The sequence below is a fragment of the Triticum urartu genome, chromosome 5, assembly GCF_003073215.2.
Source record: "Triticum urartu cultivar G1812 chromosome 5, Tu2.1, whole genome shotgun sequence".
NCBI lineage: Eukaryota > Viridiplantae > Streptophyta > Magnoliopsida > Poales > Poaceae > Triticum > Triticum urartu.
This window is the reverse complement of record NC_053026.1, coordinates 125,646,522-125,662,226: the sequence shown is the minus strand read 5'-3', so window position 1 is coordinate 125,662,226 and position 15,705 is coordinate 125,646,522. Positions and strand designations below refer to the sequence as shown.

The 15,705-nt window shown below is 44.7% G+C and overlaps 1 protein-coding gene across 1 annotated transcript; it reads left to right on the top strand.

Moving 5' to 3' along the window:
- Nucleotides 1-4,452: 4,452 nt before the first annotated feature.
- On the top strand, nt 4,453-15,319 carry LOC125506850. The gene is made up of 7 exons (XM_048671554.1): nt 4,453-4,612; nt 4,721-4,917; nt 10,429-10,807; nt 10,893-11,077; nt 12,685-12,855; nt 14,436-14,537; nt 15,118-15,319. The coding sequence occupies exons 1-5, from the start codon at nt 4,453-4,455 to the stop codon at nt 12,763-12,765; spliced, it is 1,002 nt and encodes a 333-aa protein (XP_048527511.1). The 3' UTR covers nt 12,766-12,855; nt 14,436-14,537; nt 15,118-15,319.
- The last annotated feature ends 386 nt before the right edge of the window (nt 15,320-15,705 follow it).

Sequence of the window (15,705 nt, the reverse complement as noted above, 5' to 3'; positions counted from 1 at the left end):
GCCATCGGTGTCTTACTCTCCCGCGGGTCCCCTTGCTTGCTCGCCCTCCGTTGCGGTCTCCGTCGCCTCGGCGGCGTCGGCGCTGGTGCCAACCCTAGATCTGTGATCGGGGGCGGCGCTGGTTCCCCCGCCTGTGGTGCGGGCCGTGATGGGTGCTGCTGGGCCTGTTGGGGCTGTCTCGGTGTTGGCCTTGGTGTCCTTGTCTGATTTCCCTCCCCCTTCCTTCTCTGGCTTCTGGGCCGCGGGTGACCCAGGTCCAGCCCACCCCTCCAGTGAGGCCTTCTATCGAGCCGGGCCTGGCTCGGTCAGGGTACTTATGGGTGCGGAGGGGTGCGGCTCCCCCATTTCTAGGGTTTCCTGCCTCCTCCTCAGATCTGTCTCGACACCGGCTACCCATTAGGCGCTTCGCCAGATCTAATCCCCCCCTCCCCTCTCCCTCTCCTTTGCGGCGGTGGCTGTGATGGATCGCTCACGTGCATCCTCCAGTGAGGCGGTCTCCAGACAGAAGCGGGGGCGTGATGGCTCCGGCGAGGCGGCCGCGGATCTGGAGTACGAGGCGGCTCTTAGTGCGAAGCTTCAGGCATCTCTCGCCCCGGAGGCGGGGTCGACGGTGGCGTCGGCTGGCGTGTCTCGCCACGCCTCTGGGTCGGGCCCGTCGGTGCCTCTCCCCCCGTATCTGGTGCTCCTACGGCTGCGGTCGATCCCTGGGAGTTGGTGGCGGCGGCCAGTCGGGCGGGCTCGTCGGGGCCAACCCAGGCGTCTCCTCCGCTGGGTGCTGCTCCCCGGGGCGGCGCTCCGTTGCGGGCTCCGGTGGCGGCTGGGGGGTGGTCCGTCCCGCTTCTTCCCCCGAGGCGCGTCGGGGGCCCCGGTCCGTCGCCCTGTTGGTCCTGCTGCCCGGCGGGGCTCTGGATCTGGTCCTGTTTCGCATGGTGACGGTATCCTTCCTCCTCCTCGTGGCTCTGGTCGCATCCCTCCCCAATCCCAAGTCTCCAACCCCATCCTCACCTGTTTCGCGTGTCACCGCCCCGGCCATTTCCAATCTCGGAGTGAAAACCCTCCCTTTTGCCTCATTTGCAGAGAAGACGGTCACCTCACGGTGGACTGTCAGAATCGTGTCAAGCCTCCCACTTTTGTTCATTATGGCACCGGCCTCCCTGGGTGTTCTTTCTTTGCTTTAGATAGGGGGATCCCAGAGGCAGCCCCTATTCCGTCGCTTTCCATGTTGGCATTATCTCCGTCCAGGCTAAACGCATTTCTTCCCATACCCTTCTTGACGAACTTCAGTTATGGGATGAGGGTGGTTGGGATTGGCAAACTCGCCAACTTTCTGAGTTTGATTTTGCTGCGACTTTTCCTTCCAAAGAGAGCCTCCGTATGATCTCCTCTTGCATTAGCTTCCCGCTGCCTCTGAATCAACTTGTGGTCTCGGTCAAAGCTGCTTCCAACGGGTCCAAGGCGATTTCTTCTCTATCTGATGTGTGGGTACTGGTTGAAGATGTCCCTCCTAACATGCGCAGCTCGGCGTTCCTCATGGCTTTCGGGGTTCTCATTGGGAAACCTATTGAAGTGGACCAAGACTCTTTGGCCATCCTGGGGCCGGCCCGGCTTCGGGTCTGGTGTGTTGACCCACTGTGCATCCGTGGCGCCATTGATGTCTTCCCTGCGGCTGGTGGCTTTCGGCTCCGGGTGCGGGTGGAGGGGGCCTCGGGTCCGGTGTCGCCTCCTCCTCCTCCCCCGCCCCCGGCCTCTGGCAATGGCGACAAGAGCAAAGATGGGGATGGATGCCCCGACGACTCCATGCATGGGACCGATCCTCATTTCACCCAGTCGGAGTGGGACGGGCTTTCTCCTGAAGATCAGGATATGCTAAAGGAGAATGCGCCTGCTGGCAGGGGGGCCCAGGACTTGGCGCCTGGCTTGGGCGGCGGGGATGCGGCCTCGGGTGGGGATAAGGGCACGCCTTTCTCGGCGGTGTGCTCCAATCTCCCTGCCCGTCCCGCTTCTCCCTCCTTGTCTAGCATTGAAGATCTTCCCCCGGCTGGCCCCGCTGTGTCCAAGAAGAAGAAGAAATCCTCTGTCAAGAAATACTCCGCCAAGAGCCATGCTTCTGGTGACTCTACGCAGTCCGCGGCTGGGCTCTGCCGAAGGCTTGATGCTGATCTGGGTTCGGCCTCGGGCCCGTCCTCTGTTGCGGCTTCCCCCAGTCGTGCTCGCCCTGTGCCGGTGCACTCGCCCGCGTCCACGGCCCGCAAGAGCGGCCGCGTCTCCAACTGCGGTGAGCGGGTGGCCAATCGGGCTGCTCGTCATGCTGCGGCTCGGGATGATGTGGCTGGTCCCTGCTCCCAGCCCCCTCCCCCTCCCTCCCCACGGTTTCCTCTCCTGTGCGTTTAGTTCTTCCTTCACAAGCTGATGATCACTTGCTCAATATTTTAGATGATGTGGGTATTTGCTTAGACTCTAGCTTGGGATCCCCCTCGTCTATTCTTGGTATTATTAGGGCAAATGAAATAGCCCAGGCTGATATTGCGAAAGTCAAGGAGGCTGGGGTGGGTTCAGGCGCCCCACTGGTTGTGGCCGGTGGGGACGAGGGGGGAGATGACAGGTGTCAAGCTCCCCCGGTGGTTTCTAAACGTGGGGCAGGGAAGCGTGCAAAATCCTACATGGCGCCAAGCAGGTCGAGTCTCCGTATTAAAAACTTGTCTTTTAGATGAAGGCCTTATTCTGGAACATTACAGGTTTCGGCGCTAGGGGCGCAGGGACCAACTTAAGGACTTGGTTCGGTCTGAAAACATAGAATTTATTGGCCTTGTTGAGACTATCAAATCTTCCTTTTCCTCGAGCGAATTATCGGCCATTGCTGGGATAGACAAATTTCATTGGAATTTTGTGGCCTCGGCTGGTCATTCGGGTGGTTTTCTGCTTGGTTCCAAAAAAGATACTTTCGATTTTGTGGCTTTTGACCATGGCATTTTTTGGGCTAGCACGGTGGTTTCTCTTTGATCTCTCAATTCCTTGCTGGAAATCATGGTGGTATATGGTCCGGCTGACCACACGATGTCCTATGCCTTTCTGGACGAGCTTAGTATTAAAATTGAATCATGCCAGCTACCCCTCTTGATCGGGGGTGATTTTAACATGCTCCGTTTCCCTACTGACAAGAGCTCGTCTAACTTCTCTTGGCATCTGGCTGATGCTTTCAATGCTTTCATTAGGGACACGACTATTCGTGAGATTCCTAGGGTTGGAGCCCGTTTCACTTGGTCTAACCATCAAACTCCCCCCATCCGTTCTGTTCTTGATAGGGTTTTTGTTTGTTCTATGTGGGATTCTTTATTCCCCCGTGTCAGTCTTAGAGCCCTTGCCTGTGTTGGCTCTGATCACACCCCCTTGATTCTAGATGATGGTACGCGCCCAGTGGGTCTCCCGAGGTTTCAGTTTGATGCTTCATGGCTACAAGTGGAGGGTTTCAATGAGTTGGTGGCACAAAAGATTCTGACTTTCCTTTCTTCTACTCACCGTTCTTTTAGCCCAATGGATGACTGGCATCAATGCTCTTATTTCCTTCGTAGATTCCTTAGAGGCTGGTCTAAAAACCACTATGCTGACTCAAGGCGTGACAAAGCTAGGTTGGTGGCTCAAATTGGCATTCTGGACGAACGCGCCGATAACTCTGGGCTGTCCTCGAATGAATGGCAAATTCGGTATGGTTTATAAGAGGTGCTGCTGGACATTCATAGGCAAGAGGAAGTGTACTGGAAATAGCGTGGTACTATCAACTGGACCTTATAGGGTGACTCGCCCACGTCCTACTTCTTTGCTATTGCTAACAGTAGACGTCGGAGATGCATTATTGATAGCCTTATGATAGACGGCGTCAGGGTTTCCGACCCTTCGGTGATTATGCGTCATGTGGTTTTATTTTTCTCTAACCTTCTAGCGGCTAAACCTGAGTTAGGCTTTAAGATGGCCTCGTCCTTTTGGTCTCCCCTAGATCAGCTTTCGAACGCTGATAATGACAGTTTGCTGATCCCACCCACGGAAGAGGAAATTTTTGAGACGATCCGTTCTGCCAACTCGAATGCGGCTTCAGGGCCTGACGGCTTTTCCATTCCTTTTTTCCAGCAATTCTGGCCTCAGCTAAAAGGCCTAATTATGGCTATATCTCAAGGCTTTTGGTTGGGGACTGTTGACATCTCGAGACTTAACTACGCAGTTCTCACCCTCATTTCTAAAGTCAAAGGCGCTGACTTGATCTCCCAATTTAGGACCATTGCTTTGATTAACAATTTTGCTAAGATCCCTGCCAAGGGAATGGCTACTAGGGTTTCTCTGATCGCCCATCGGGTCATTAGCCCTTTCCAATCTGCGTTCATTAAGGGGAGATTCATTTTGGACGGGGTGCTTTGCTTACATGAGATAATTCATGACCTTCGTTGTAAGAACACCAAGGCCATGGTCCTTAAGCTTGATTTTGAAAAGGCGTATGACTCGGCGAGCTGGAGTTTTCTACGCCAAGTTTTGTTGGCCAAGGGCTTCGATGGTTTGGTGGTTCACCGCCTGATGCAACTTGTCACTGGTGGCCACACGGTGGTGGCTGTCAATGGCCAGACCAGTAATTTCTTTGCGAACGGTAGGGGCCTGAGACAAGCAGATCCGGCGTCCCCCTTGCTTTTTAATTTTGTGGCCGATGCTTTATCTCACATTTTGTCACGTGTTGCAGCTGCTGGTCACATCTCGCCTGTTAGCTCCCACCTTATTCGTAATGGCATCTCTCACCTACAGTATGCGGATGACACCATCATTATGGTTGAACTTAATGATAACTCCATCACGAATCTGAAATTTCTTCTTCTCTGCTTTGAAGCTCTGTCGGGCCTTAAAATCAACTTCTCTAAGAGCGAGGTCATTATGACTGGGGTACCTCTCTCAGAAGTGCAGAGGGTGGCCCACCTTTTGAACTGCTCTCTCGGATCTTTTCCTCTCAAATATTTGGGCTTACCCATTTCCCCTCTTAAGCTTTTGGCCAAAGATTTTGCCCCAGCTGTGACTAAAGTTGGCAATAGAGTTTTGCCATGGCGAGGCCGTTATAATTCTCAGGCGGGCAAGGTAGCCCTTACCAACTCCTGCCTCTCCTCTCTCCCGATGTTCCTAATGGGCTTTTATCTTTTGTCCGAAGGGACTCACTCGGGCTTCGATAAGCACAGGGGTGCCTTTTACTGGAATTCCTCTGATAACAAACACAAATATAGGATGGTTAAATGGGACCTCATTTGTAGACCTAAGAACATGGGGGGTCTTGGCATCATTAATACCAGAATCATGAATAAATGCCTTTTGTTAAAATGGTGGTGGAAGATTATGTTCCTTGATGATCGCCCTGCTTGGCTTAACCTTCTCAAAGCTAAATACTTCCCCTCCTCGAGCCCTATGTTCGCTCCCTCTTCTGGTGGCTCTCAATTTTGGCGTCAGCTTGTTAGTAATAGACTGACTTTCCGGTCCCTTGTGAAATTCGTTGTTCATAACGGTAAATCTACTCGTTTTTTGTTAGACTGGTGGGTTGGGGACACCACGCTTGCGGTGGCTCACCTGACTTTGTTTTCGTTTTGTGCTAACCCCGAGATCTCTATCTCTGAGCTCTCGGCTCAGGGTTGGGTTTTAGATTTCCGGCGTTCTCTTTCCCCTGTGGAGTTGGATGCCTACTTCCCCTTGCTCTCGGAGGAAGAGGACTCCGTTATTTGGCCCCATTCCTCTTCGGGGCGTTTTTCTGTTAAGTCGGCGTATTCGAAACTTATCGCTGGTGGTCGCACTGACAAGTTTAAATACATTTGGTCTGCCTGCATCCCTCCTAAGATCAAAATTTTCCTTTGGCAAGCTCTTCGTCGCAAACTTCCTGCGGCTGACCAGATTAAGAAGAGGAACGGGCCGGGTTCTGACAGCTGTCAACTGTGCGGTGCCCTGGAGAATACCAAGCATATCTTTTTCCAGTGCTCTTTGGCTAAATTCATTTGGAGTTGCATTAGACTTTGGCTTCGTGTTAATTGGAACCCATCCTCTTTTGGGGATCTTCGGCGTTGTATTAATTCTCTAGCAGGCCGGTCTAAGCGGGTTTTCCTGGTGGGCTGGGCTGCGATTTGTTGGTCGCTTTGGACTACTAGAAACAAGTTCACTATTGAACACATTTTCCCGGCTAACCCTGTGAGTTGCTTATTTAAAGCCAATGTCTTTTTGCAGCAGTGGAGATCATTGACTAAGGATGGGGACCTAGAGGCGTTCGACGATATGCTATCCAAAATGAAAGCTACGGCTTCTTCTCTGCTACGGCGCTCCAGGAGGACGGTTTCTTAGTGGTTTGGCTGCTCGTTTGGCTGGCCTGCGCGCCATGATAGGCTAGATGCCTTGTACCCATACTTCTTAGCCGTTTCATGTTAAACTTATGTGGTTCCTTGTGATGGTTGTGACTCTGCCTGGTGGCTTTATCTATAAAGTCGGTCTCTCGCCTTTTATCTAGAAAACCCCTGAAATTGCCTTACACCAAATGGTCATAAAGCAGACAAGAATGGTCAACAACCTTATTTCTACCTGATTACGACCAATATAAATGGTGATGAGGTTGTTAACGTGGATGCATTGGTACTTAATTAAGGTGTCGCTCAAGGTGGGCTTGGGCCTCGGTGGAACTAGGCCACCTTCTTTACAAAAAAAATATAAGTGCCATGTAGGCCTCAGTAATGTGGGATGCCCTCATGTTACTCAAAAAAACATATATTCGGCCCAACGAAAATGAGAAAATAACAAGTTTTTCATGTATTTAAATTTTTCTAACCAATATCAACAATGTTTTATATGTATACAAAAATGTACACTGTGTAAAAACAAATATAGACATCAATACGTATGTATGAAAACATGTTTTTTTGTTAGGAATATATGAAAATATGTTAACCATGTATTTGAAAAAAGTTAAACATATATAAACAATATGTACAATATGTCTTAAAAAATGTAGACATGTGTTCAAAATATTAGACATAAAAATATTTATTAAAAATGTTAATGATGTAACTAAAACCGTTTAATATCTATAAAAAACGTTTCTAGTGTACACAAATTTGTTCATAAAATGTGGTCTAATGTTCTTGAAAAATGGAGAAGTTTGTTTTACAAGAAATATTTCTTAGGTTCTTCACAAAAAACTCTGCGAACTCGAAAAATAGAAAATGAATATGCTGAAATTTGTCTTTTTCATGAGAGGTGGATCACAAACTTATTACACCCAACCATTTGATCAATTGTACATTAAATATGGCCTAGTATTTTCAAATTTTGATTTGGTCCAATTTTACAACAAAAATATCGTAGGTTCTTCAAAAAACCCTCATTTTGGGCACTAAAACAATGGAAAATTGACTTTTTGTCCAAATAAAATAAAAACTCCCTTAGGAAACATTGTTCGTCATTGCAAGATGCACCCTTGTGCATTATATGAGATCATTTGAACAAACTATGCCATGAATTTTTTATGCCCGTTTCAAAATGCGGTCAAAACGGCGGGCTTGACCGTTACTAGCTAGTGGTTGAATCTTGGAAAACTTTTGATGTTTCTCTTATTAAATAGAAACTTATGTGCTATAAATGATTTTTTTGAAAAAATAAAGAGTAAACTATGAGGCATGTGCAGTTTTAATTTGACCCGCTTCCTACTGAATCGGCAAAAAATTATCTTTTTCACCAGAGGTGGATTAAGGCTTTTGACACCCAACCATTTGGTCAATTGTGCATTAAATATGGCCTGGTATTTTAGAAAAATAATTTGGTCCAATTTTGTAACAATACATGGTAGGTCCTTTAGAAAAAAAACTCATTTCGGGCACTCAAAAAATGGAAAATGAAATTTCAGTGTAAAGAAAATGAAAACTCCTTTAGGCAACATTGTTTGGAATTCCAAGACGCACCTTGTGCACAATATGAGATCATCTGAATAAACTATGCCATGAATATGGCCATAAGATTGATCATTTGGCTTGAAAACCATGAAACTTTACGCATGATAGCTCATTTCTAAGAACATTTTTTAAAAATAATTGTCGTATTACAAGTTTATTATTTTTTCTGTCAACTTGGTCACATATAATGACACAATGCAAAGTTTTTCCAATTTTTATTTTTTTTATTTTTTATGCCCGTTTCAAAATGCGGTCAAAACGGCGGGCTTGACCGTTCCTAGCTAGTGGTTGAATGTTGGAAAAAATTTCATGTTTATCTGATTAAATAGATACTTATGTACATATAAATGATTATTAAAAAAAATAAAGAGCAAACTATGAGATAACTGCAGTTCAAATTTGACCCGCTTCCTACTGAATTGGCCGAAATTTGTCTTTTTACCAGAGGTGGATCAAGGCTTTTAACACCCAACCATTTGGTCAATTGTGCATTAAATATGGCCTAGTATTTTAGGAAAATGATTTGGTCCAATTTTGCAACAAATATATGGTAGATCCTTCACAAAAAAAAACTCATTTCGGGCACTCAAAAAATGGAAAATGAAATTTCCGTGCAAAGAAAATGAAAACTCCCTTACGCAACATTGTTTGGAATTGCAAGATGCACCCTTGTGCATAATATGATATCATTTGAACAAACTATGCCATGAATGTGGCCATAAGATTAATCATTTGGCTTGAAAGCGATGATCTTCACGCATGATAGCTCATTTCTGAGAACAGTTTTTTTAAATAATTGTCGTATTACAAGTTTATTATTTTTTCTGGCAACTTGGTTACATATAATGACACAATGCGAAGGTTTTCTAATTTTCTGATTTTTTGAATTTTTATACCCGTTTCAAAATGCGGTCAAAACGGCAGGCTTAACCGTCCCTAGCTAGTGGTTGAATCTTGGAAAAAATTTGATGTTTCTCTGATTAATAGATACTTATGTACCTATAAATGATTTTTTGAAAAAATAAAGAGCAAACTATGAGGCAGCTGCAATTCAAATTTGACCCGCTTCCTACTGAATCAGCAGAAATTTGTCTTTTTCACCAGAGGTGGATCAAGGCTTATGACACACAACCATTTTGTCAATTGTGGTTTAAATATGGCCTAGTATTTTAGAAAAATGATTTGGTACAATTTTGCAACAAATATATGGTAGGTTCTTCACAAAAAAACTCATTTCGGGCACTCAAAAATCGAATATGAAATTTCTGTGCAATGAAAATGACTCCCTTAGGCAACATTGTTTAGAATTCCAAGATGCAGCCTTGTGCACAATATGAGATCATTTGAACAAACTATGATATGAATGTGGCCATAAGATTGATTATTTGGCTTGAAAGCCATGAATCTTCACGCATGATAGCTCGTTTCTGAGAATACTTTTTTTAAAATAATTGCCATATTACTAGTTTATTATTTTTAATGGAAACTTGGCCCCATATAATGACACTGTGCGAAAGTTTTCCAATTTTTCCAATGTTTTGATTTTTTTGAATTTTTTATGCCCGTTTCAAAATGCGGTCAAAACAGCGGGCATGAACGTTCCTAGCTAGTGGTTCGATATTGGAAAACTTTTGGTGTTTCTCTGATAAAAATATATACTTATGTACCTAGAAATGATTTTTGGAAAAAATAAAGAGTAAACTATGAGGCAACTACATTTCAAATTTGACTCGTTTTCTACTGAATTGGCGGAAATTATTCTTTTTCCCCAGAGGTGGATCAAAACTTTTGACACCCAACCATTTGGTTAATTATGCATTAAATATGGCCTAGTATTTTATGAAATCTATTTGGTCCAATTTTACAACAAATATATGGAAGGTTCTTCACAAAAAAACTCATTTTGGGCACTCGAAAAATGGAAAATTGATTTTTTGTCCAAAGAAAAAGAAACTTCCTTAGGAAACATTGTTTGCCATTACAAGATGCACCCTTGTGCACAATATTAGGTTATATAATGCCATAATGCGAAGGTTTTCAATTTTTATTTTATTTCCTATGCCTGTTTCAAAACACGATCAAAACGGCAAGCATGACCGTTTGTAGCTAGGGTTTGAATCTTGAAAAACTTTTAGTGTATCTCTAGTAGATACTTTTGTACCTAAAAATGTTTTTTGTAAAAAATAAAGAGCAACCTATGTGACGGTTGTAGTTCAAATTTGACCCGTTTCCTATTAAATCGGCAGAAATTTGTTAATTTGATGGGAGGCTGATGAAAAGTTTTTAACACACAATCATGTGCTTATTGGACATAAGTATGGTCTAATATTGTTCAAAAATAAAATGTTACCATTTTGCAATAAATATTTGATAGGTTCTTTACATTGATGAAAAATATATAAAAGAACTAAAGAAGACACACAATTATGTGCGCTTAATTCTCATTAGTGGAGACGTTTGTGCCATGGATCGATAACATGGCACATATCCATCCATCTATCTCCTCATACCACAATCCATCCATCCACCTATCCATTCCCCACCGCAAACCCCTATCTATCTCCACCCCTCCCCCTTCCATATCGCCACCGCCGCCACCTCCTCATCAGCTCCACCGGTGAGCCCTTCCTCACCGCATCCATGGCCTCCCCGCGCCCTTCCTCACTACATCGCCACCCAGACCCCCTCCCTTCCCCACCGTATCGCCACCCCAAGCCATCTCCCTTCCCTAACCCTACACCCGTACCTCAACCTGCGCCTCAACCCGTCGGATCCCCCTTCTCCGTGGCGGCATGCCTCCTTTCCCGAGTTCGCCAAGGACAGCGTCCGCCTCGTCAAGCACTGCGATAAGCCTTACCGCAAGGGTGAGGACGCTCTCACCCGCTCTCCTCGTTCCGGATCCGGTTTGTTTTCCTCTTTCGGCAGATCTGACGCTGATTTGGCGCGCAGAGATCACCAAGGTGCCGGCGCAGACGACGATCGGGTTCGTCGTCATGGGATTCGCTGGCTTCTTCGTCAAACTCATCTTCATCCCCATCAACAACATCATCATCGAGCATAGCTTCTCTGATCTCGTTCGCGTCTCTGATCTCGTCCACGACCGCGACCGCGACGGAAGCCTCCTCTGCTCGCCGGTAAGGATTCCCCCAACCCCTTCCTCCAGCCCTGGCCGGCCGGCCGAGGTTCTGATCGGAACCCCTCTCGCGCTTCGTCTCTTGGCGGCTGCTGCTGGCCGGCTCTCTCTCCTCTGTCCGCTCCCCGTCCAGCTAGCCGACTAACCACTGGCGCCCTGTTGGCTCGCGCTCACGGGGCAAGCTACGTTCTGGTGCCTTGGACCAAACCAACTTCGTTTGTTCTACCTTGTGCCTGCTCGGGATTCTAGCGGGCGTATTAGTTTTGGCCTATGGGAGCCTTGGACCAAACACCTTGCACATGCTGCTGCTACCGCCTCCTGAAATCAATAGAGCTAGGCAGCCAGCTGATCCTGTCCAACGTGTGTAGTAGTAATAGACGAGCAAAGATCTTGCACTTGTATTTCACTGTTAAATTATGTGCAAAAGATCTTGCCATCTGTCCTTGATAGTGATGAATGGTTGCCAGCACCCTACGTATAGGGGCACATGCCGCTGTTCTTTAACACCCTGTAAAAAGGGCTTTTCTTTCATTGATCAGTCTGAGTAGTGAAAAATCAAAATAGAGGTGCGACCATATGTTGTAATGAAGTGGTCCGACTTGCTTCTTGGACAAGTCCTAATTGAGATCATTCGTCCACCAAATAATTGCATTGTACTGATATTCTCTCAATCCAACCTGTGCATACATGTTGTATTCAAGCTGGCCGTGGTCGATTGATTTGGTCATATGTTGTACTAGTAATCTCGGACATGTTGTTTCTATTTTTGTCAACTGATATGAGATAATTGATTATGCACAGTTTCCATAGATTCAAGCAAAGGGGATGTATATCTTAAACATTTGGTACATCATCTCTGTACTGTTGAACTGGTTACTTATTGTTTAGTTTATCATGATGTAGTTAGGATATTTAAGTATTTAACAACAAAAACATCATGCACTCAAAACATTGACTGGTAAGAATATAGTATTTTTTAACTCTTTACTATCATCATGTCAAAGCTTACTTTGAACTTTCTCCTTATAAAGGTCAGAAAAAAATATATCAAGAAAACCGGCAGCAATTTTTCATTTCCTGGAAGTGTTTCAGTACTGCTAGAGTCTAATGCTTACACTAGTTTCATCGGCCGAAATATTCATCATATGATAGCAACATTGTGCAGCGCTTAGCTCTTTACTACCTAGCAATTGCATGCACAATTAAATCAATATCTCCATGATTCTGCATAGAGTTGATGAAAACTGTTGCTACAAATGATAGAAGAAAAATGCAGCGCCTAGCTCTTAATTACCTTAATATACTTGATTCTTGATCGGGATTCTGATAATACCAATGGAACAAAGTATAGCTATTAGTAGATGCTAACTGTAAAATCATGTAATTTCTAACTTTTGCCATATTGTTCATTGATGTTTGCGCCCTGTTATTTCCGTACTGAAGGTAGGATTTCTGTGTTAAACCTAGGCCTATTGTTCTTTGTTTATCTCCATTGTTTCCCAGGTAGCTAGTTATCTGTCTGACTCCATTTCCTGTCAAAATCTGTTGGTCCACCAATAGTTTTTGCACAACACTTGTATCAAGTTTTGATATAAATCTGTCATGCAGGTGTATGGAAGCACGAGAAGAGTGATGGCCATGAATACTATGGTCTCCTTGTTAGCGAGTCAGCCAGGAAATATGCCATAGTCAAAGAGCTTGATAGCCCTGTTACTTTGAAGGATGTGACAGTTGTCCTGCAGTTCGAAATGAGGCTTCAGAATGGCCTCGAGTGTGGAGGTTCGTTCGCCGCTCCTGCTCCAGCAAATTTAGTTGATTCTCTGATGGAGCGCTAAGTTGGAACATTAGTTTTACTAGCACAAATGCCCGTGCGTTGCAACGGGGAAAATACCAAGGTCCGGCGCTCTCTCAATTTTATGCTCAACATGTGTGCATCTTCCTTATTATTCATTCATTTCCAAATTAGCTTCCTTCTTTCCATGTTCACAATGAACCCATGCGTTGCAACGGGGAAAATACCAAGGTCCGTCGCTCTCTCAATATTATGTTCAACATGCGTGCATCTTCCTTATTATTCATTCATTTCCAAATTAGCTTCCTTCTTTCCCTGTTCACAATGAACCAAATTAGCTTCCTGCGTGGATCCTTGTCTCAATCTCTTTCCAAATAAGCTTCCTTATTTCTCTATCATATTGAGGCAAGCTTGCACTGCTTTCCTTTTTCCTTAAGGACGGACTGCTTTCCTTATTATTCTGGCTCAATTCCTTCTCAAATCCTTTCCTTCTTTATTTCTCTCCCTCCACGTTGAAACGTGGCTTCAAATCCTATCCAGAGCTGTAACTCAACTTTTACCCATCACTTGTTGATTTTCGAGATGACTCCTTGATACCCAGAAAATTGAAAGACCTATATAAGTTAGAAGGATTGGATGTAAAAGGCGAGGTGGTACTATTTAATAGATTAGACAACATTACATTTCAAACGAAATATTCACCTAGCTCGGCTGGTAGCGCAAAATTTACATGACCTTGTGGTTGCGAGTTCAATTCCTGGCCCAAACGCATTTTTCGCCCCTACTTTTTACCCCCTATGTGGGCTCCTAGGTAGACATAAAAACGCATAAAGGCCCAGCTAGAGGCCCAGCCGAGCAACGCAAGGAAATATCAAACGCAGCTTACGAAGACGGCGCACGAAAATCTTGTGACATACGAAGAAAAAATCTTGAGACGTACGAAGAAGCGGACCAAACGGACCATAATTTGGGAGTAAGAAGCAATCACCCCTTTAATAGTAGGTATAGATGATCTAAAACTGCCTATTGTTCCTATGATGATGAAGGTGGGCGGAGTCTAAAACTGCTTGTCGTTCCTGTGATGATGAAGGTGGGCGGAGTGATCTGCTTTTCTCTCTCTCCCTTTTGGGGGGCTTTACCAACTGAAGCCATGACTCGTCCGGTGATAACTGGTCATGTACTAGCTAGCTAATAAGCTTGCTTTGCTACAGAATGAACGAATGGCATCTCAGTTTGTACCTCATCTAGCACACTGCCTAAAATTGTCACTATTGTTTCAATGAAATTAGTAGAATTACCTTGTGGTTCCCCTGTTTGATTCATATTATGGTTGCTCTACTCCTAGTGTCTTACTAGCTTGTTTCTGGCTCATCGTGTTCCTGCTTGTAGTTGATTTTCCATGTGCCTAAGTATATGAGTAGTACACGTGCAAGCAAACATTTGAACTCAAACCCATCCATCCTTTGTACTGTACTATACTATACTGAAGAAGTACTGTAGATGAATATACATGCAGTTTTATTAAGTGAATGCCATGCAAACAACTAACTTGCTCTTGTCCATGTAGATGGAGTAGGAGGATGAGCAGCATCAACAAATGAGCCTGACGGTGAAGAAGCACCTGATGACCAGAACTCGTTCAAGTGCTCTTTAGTCCTTCCAAAACAAGGTACAGAAAATGTTCATATATGTTCCTGCATGACGTGTGTGTGTGTGCATGTTGGATGGTCACATTCTAGTGTACTAGCTAGCTAGTAAGCTTGTTTTGCTACCGGATGATTGAATGCCATCTCAGTTTGTACCTCATCTAGCTCACCACCTCAAATTGCCACTGTTTTGTTAGTGTTTCCCTCTTGGTTGGTAAACATATCCGTCTGTTTGATTTGGAGCATTAGGCGCTCTCCATTGATGATTGCCTAATTTTATTCATCGTCTCCACAATATATTCATTTGATTGTCTGCTACATCTCCACTTAAATACTCATAATGCTACTGTCCAGCCTTTGTTCAATTGGACTGACTATATATCTCTTGTTAAAATTGTGGTCTTGATCTTTTCTCTAAACCTGGGACATCATGCATAACTAGCTCTTCCTTTTCAGTCTAAACCTGAGACCTCTTTTGTTTTCAGTCACACTGCTGTTTTGCTATGCTTGATAAACCTGAGACTTCTTTCTATTGTAATATCGAAGTTGTTTGGTTCTGGCCTCAGCAGTAGTACACTAATATTGAAGTTAACTCTTTTACAGGAGCTCTAGGCCTAATTTTTTTTGGAGTGTGAAACCGAGAAGCCAAGCGCGAATCAGTGAAGCCCTACTTAGCAAAGCGTTTTTGGTTCTGTAGTAGACTGTAAATTGTAATACCGTAACAGATTGTAAAAGACTAATGTAGTGTTATTTGATGAATTATATTTGTCCCGTCCTATTTGAAATAGTGATTATGTTAAAAAGATGGGAAATGGAAACTTGACTAGCGGGACCAATTTACGTCCCACTTATGAATATAATCTGAGAAATTTTGAACTTTTTGACATGTGGGACCCATCTGACTAGTGGGACCAGCTCTAAAATAAAATGATTGAAAAAAAGGAAAATCAATTGATGGAAAGAAGGCCACGACCCAACAATAAAAAAGGTTGCAATATTGGGCTTGGCCCATGAAACCAACCAAAAATTGACAGAAAAACACACAAATAGGCTGAATTGTTGGGCTTGGCCCATGTAAAACATCAAATTGGACCGGGCTGATTCTTATCCACGTCAGTTTGCCACGCTGGATCCTACGTGGCTTGGGGAGGCTGCCAGTGACCAAAAATTTGGTCCTGGAACTAACGACAA